Source organism: Apium graveolens, chromosome 2, assembly GCF_009905375.1.
Source record: "Apium graveolens cultivar Ventura chromosome 2, ASM990537v1, whole genome shotgun sequence".
Classification (NCBI taxonomy): Eukaryota; Viridiplantae; Streptophyta; class Magnoliopsida; order Apiales; family Apiaceae; genus Apium; species Apium graveolens.
In genome coordinates, this window is record NC_133648.1 from 117,495,116 (window position 1) to 117,500,261 (window position 5,146).

General features: G+C 33.3%; 1 protein-coding gene across 2 annotated transcripts; it reads right to left on the reverse strand.

The window, feature by feature from the left end:
* Positions 1-1,603: 1,603 nt before the first annotated feature.
* LOC141707780 (OVARIAN TUMOR DOMAIN-containing deubiquitinating enzyme 4-like) lies at positions 1,604-4,425 on the reverse strand. Of its 2 annotated transcripts, XM_074511140.1 has the most exons (7): positions 4,288-4,425; positions 3,643-3,931; positions 3,328-3,435; positions 3,123-3,244; positions 2,788-2,828; positions 2,200-2,298; positions 1,604-2,018 (listed from the first exon to the last, which is right to left on the reverse strand). In XM_074511140.1, the coding sequence occupies exons 2-7, from the start codon at positions 3,845-3,847 to the stop codon at positions 1,847-1,849; spliced, it is 747 nt and encodes a 248-aa protein (XP_074367241.1). In that variant the 5' UTR covers positions 3,848-3,931; positions 4,288-4,425; the 3' UTR covers positions 1,604-1,846. The 2 variants fall into 2 exon arrangements, with proteins under 2 accessions (XP_074367241.1, XP_074367240.1); XM_074511139.1 differs by having other exon boundaries at positions 3,328-3,931.
* Between the last annotated feature and the right edge of the window lie 721 nt (positions 4,426-5,146).

Here is a 5,146-nt window from a genome sequence, read left to right on the forward strand (position 1 = left end):
AAATTTATCCAACGAGATACTCGTATACTCCCCTACCATATCAGATGTCATTCTTTTAAATCCTTACTAGTTTCTGTTTTAAAACTCTAATCTTAAACTCAGTGAACCTTTCAAGTGCTTCAATATTTACAACAATCATCAATAAAGATACTAAAATATCATTTGTTATCTCTGGTTAACACGCCATCAAATTCACCCACCAAATCTAATACACTTCTGAACACCTTATACTACTTTAAAAGGTTTCAATACTTTAAAAGGTTTTCGTATCTAATTTGTAAATACACATACTTGTAAATTCAGAATTTTTATCAATGAGCAATGTTTGAGAATCAACTCTAAACTCATCACATCATTTCGACACGCCACTGACCCTTCCTCCCCTCCCTTTACTACTAAATACATAGTATAGTCAATAATAAAAATCAATTGTCACCTAAAACAAATCAAATCAATTCAGTTACTGTTAGAAAATTAGGATTTTAGAGCTTAATTTAATTATGTTCTTGATGTTAATCCTAAAATCTAATGATTGGAAATTGTTCAATGATATTTGAACTTAAATTTTCATGTATGGTTTTAAGAATTTTCTTAATGAAATCCATATGAAATGAGAATTGAAAGTAGCTTGGAAAAACTTGGAAAATTTGAGAATGTTTGTCCCACATTGAAATAAATAAAGGGGGTTGTGTGCTTTATATGATATTACCCACATGAGTAGTATACAACTACTAAGGTGTGTGATGGTCCATTGTGTTGTTGTGTGCTTCACGCGCGCCCCGCCCCGCCACGCACCGGGTCGGGTCGGGTCGAAGGTTCTGATATAAGAATCAGAACTTAAGAACTGATGAATAAAATCAGAATTTAACAAGTTCTGATATCAGAATCAGAACTTAAGTACTGATGAGTCGAATCAGAACTTAACTTAAGTTCTGATAATAATGTGGGTGTTAATGTGAAAAGCTGTTACAAATAATTTAAATTCAAAAGCTGTTCAGTTTTGATTTTTTCATTTATGAATTCAAAATCTGATCAGTTTTGATTTTTTCATTAATGGAGCAGTTTAATTCAGACATTAAGTGTGTGGACAGTTTCATTTTTCCTCTCCTATAAATAGAGGCTAAACTGAATGAATATACAACACACTACATTCTCATCTCTTCTCTTCAATCTCTCTGCATTTCTCTCCCATAAGTCCTGAAGTGCTGATATTTTCCGGCGACTGAGGTGCTGGTCGAAGTGGAGGTTTTGTTGCTGCTGTTAACATAAACTTCGAGCTGTTTTATCCTGGTGAAGATATTGCGCACATCCCAAACGCAGCAGGTAGGGGGCAATAATCTCTTCAAGAGCAGCCAGGACTTCGAGCAAGGCCTGGTGACTCAGCTGTATTCATTTTCTTGGCGTTTTGTATCTGTAAACCTTTATTTCAGTCACTGTTGAAAGCTATGGTTTCGGGTACATCTTTCTTTCTCTCTTCGTTATTTCAGTTACTGATTTTGTTTACCTGCATGTTTTGTTTTATTAACTGTGGTCTTGGCCTAAACTTGTTAAATTCTTTATACACTTGCCTCTATGTTGCTATACTTGTTAGTGAGTTTCTCAACAGTTACAACTTTATGATTGATATTGCTTTTATTGCAATCCATTTGAAGCTAATTTTAAAATAAAAGGTATCAAAAAATTTTAATTCAAAATCACTTTTATTCTTACACAATGTCCATGAACTTTTATTTGTTCTATTACAAGTAGAGAAGTCACACTAATAATTTGATTGAAGTATACAAATTATTTTCTGGTCCTTCCTCTTTTTTGTGCCAGCCAGCTAGGTTACATGTTTGACCAAATGCTAAAGTTTTGATCTAGCCCCACTCTTACCTGGAAACTGCAATGCATCATAGTGGCCAAAGCCGTGATATAGAACATTGATAGGATTTTCCTTTCCGTATTCTTGCCCATATTCGGCTATAGTTATTAGGCCACCAGAATCCTTGTCGTGCATGAAGACTGTGATCGGCATCCTACAGTATAAAACCCTTTAAAATTAGAAAGTAGAAAGAATATACTTTCAAAATAAAAAGATCCAGAAGTCTGACTAATATCAAAACGGATAGACATTTGATTGCATGGCCAGATAGAGTTACATGTACTCGTACTCACTCAAAAGAATGCGTAGGAAGGGAAGAAAGAGATGTAACTTACTGAAGTACATGAGAAGCCATAAGTAATTCAGGCTCACCTCCCCATACATGCGGCTTTCTTATATTGAAGACATAAGTATCGAAATCACCTTCTATAAACCTAAACATAGATTAGGAACCCATCAGCATAACCAATTCATGGTTTTTTAAAATCAACAAAAGCAATTAAGCGAAGTTGGGGATCGTTTAATTGTTCAACAATTAAAACATAAATTTTAACCATGAAGAATGTACTTTTCACTTGTGTCTTTACTAGTATACCTGCATGAAGCAGGTTCTCCAATGCCTACATTGTTTTAGGGTCCCTATTGGCAGTTTTATATGTTCCTTTATGAACAGTTATAGTGTTGAACACCATAAAACTTTTGAGAGCAGTTCATCAGGTAATTTTAAACAAGTGATATCCAGACTCATTTATTAAAACTGTTCTGTAGCAATGCCCACATTGATTTGGGCTCTCGCAAGTCTTCAATACAAATATTCAATATAAAACAAGACCCTATGTAAAAGGAAATTTACTTTTAAAACTTTTAATAAGTTCATGGAAAACAATGCCAATGCAATAACTAAAGATTGTTGCCAGACTCACCATTCCGTCTCTTCTCTTCTTTTGATAAATTCATTAGCCACCTGGTAAATTTAGCAGATGTTAACTTGATTAATAAAGTTATCTTACAAACACACTAAAATAAAATGCACATAAAAAATTGACGTCAATGCCCCTTGATTAAGTAAAGCTAGGACAGAGTTGAAAGAGTATAACAGCTGCCCGTGTCCTTCAACTTTAATATCTTTGTTATAAAAACTATAAGTGGGGAAAATATGGTACCAAGTATCATCCTATTGTTTTGTAAAGATAGCAACTGTGGTACAACAAATAATCTTCTCATTCTTTGTATTAAACTTGAGGCCGAGAGAACTTACACTGGTGCGCAATTCATCGGCTAAATCTTTTTGAAGCCTCTCACTGGGAGCAGGTTTCCCTAATCGTACACAAGCACCATGAGCAACAGAACGGAACATGCATCTTCCATCTCCAGGTATACCTGAAAATGGACAAGGTATTAACACTACAGCGCTTACTTAAATCTATAGGAAATTTACTAGCAATTGTAAATAATTTACTCACCGATGATAGAATAGTCGGTGTAGACTTGTTTCCCATGTGAATGACTAACAGAAGGGGAACCACATTCTCCGTCCGCGTTTTTCTTAGCATGAAGCCCTTCAGCATTTACTGGTTCAGAAGTAGAATAAACCAAAAGTCCAACAATTAAACTAGCAGGAACAGACCCTTGCATCCAGGAAGAGGACCACACATTACATGTACTCTGGGGAGTTAACCGTTGTCTAGGAACTAAATTCCTCATCGATGTATATTCACAACACAGTGATCTATGTAGGTGTGTCTTCAGAGGGCATGTAGAATTGATTATAATCTTACCAGTCGACGTATTCATGTTCATCCTCTGTTTGGAGAAGCTAGGTCGAAAACTCCGTTTCTGGAACATTTCAAGGCCAGCCACAGGTAAAAAACGATTTGCCCTCGACATATCCAAATATCTGGGTTTAAAATTCTTAGACAAAATAGAAAAACATGAAGCTCCAGCTGATGCACGACACCTAGCACCTAATCTCCAGCTACTCATTCTTTTACACAAACAGCAACACGGAAGCAAGCAAAGATTTTCCCATAGCCTTACACCAATCCCAACAGACAAAAGCTATAAATTCTGCCAATTACATATTATTTCTATTAGCAGTAAGGTACTAATAATCTCAGCATAAAGAGCAACAATACTTAAATCACTGTTTTGTCGAATATATTGTCAATTCACAACCACAAATATCTGTAAATTAAAACACGAGCTCACAGCATTCCCCAATTTCACCAAATTGGAAAATATAGCAGAAGTTGAGAATCGAATTAAGAAAAAAAAAACATATCCTTGATTGGTTAGAAATGCGAGTAATCAAGAAAGTGTGTGTGTGTGTGAAATGGGGGGATGCATAAATAAACTATAAAGAAAGAAAGAGGGAATTAAAGAACAGAACAATAAAATTTGTATAATTCAAGTAAAGAATTAACCTTTGTTTAAACAACCACAAGAAGATGATGGAATGGGTTGAGACTTGAGACTCCGTTATCAACTTTAGGCAGCTATAAACTGAAGGTTCTAGCACCTCCGTCCTTTTTTTTCTTGCGATATATGCAGGTCAGGGTGTGTGTTTGTTGGCTTCTTATTCAACTTTTTTTATGGGTTAAATATTAAATTGGTCACTCAACTAAAAGTCAGATATCAGTTTAATCATTAAAATTAACGGGGTATCATTTGAATTACTAAAGTCATAATAAATATCATACATATACCTCAAAATATGTGCTCAAGAATTAAAATTTATTTTATGGAGTTCTATATATTTTTCTTGATACATATTACAACCAAATGAAAATATATGAATTCTAGTATTTTCTATAATATAATAAGATTTTTTAAAATTTATCTACTATTTATTTTTAATTTTGTAGTCATTTGCTTTATTTAAATAAAAATAATTAGTAGATAAATTTTCAAAAATCGCAAAATATCATCTAAAATACTATGAATTCATAATTTTTCATTTGGTTACAATAAGATTTTAAAAAAAATGTTTAGAACTCCATAAAATAAATTTTAATTCTCGAACACATATTTTGAGGTATTTGTTTGATATTTATTATTATTTTAGTGATCCAAATGATACCCCGTTAAGTTTGATGATTAAACTGATATATGACCTTCGGTTGAGTGACCACTTTGATATTTAACCCCTTTTTTTATTGTTCCAAATAATAGTTATTAATTTTATTTTTCTTGAATAAAAAAATTTGTTGATATACCTAAAATTTAGTTTAAATGGATTGGACAGTAAGTTGTCTGGTTGATCAAATTTTTTATATTATGAGT

Coding starts and splice junctions, on each gene's coding strand:
- LOC141707780 (XM_074511139.1), bottom strand. CDS start 3,847: ATGAGTAGCTGGAGATTAGGTGCTAGGTGTCGTGCATCAGCTGGAGCT. Junction 2,299..2,787: donor AGAAGAGAAGAGACGGAATG/GTGAGTCTGGCA, acceptor ATCTATGTTTAG/GTTTATAGAAGGTGATTTCG. Junction 2,019..2,199: donor ATGGCTTCTCATGTACTTCA/GTAAGTTACATC, acceptor TTTATACTGTAG/GATGCCGATCACAGTCTTCA.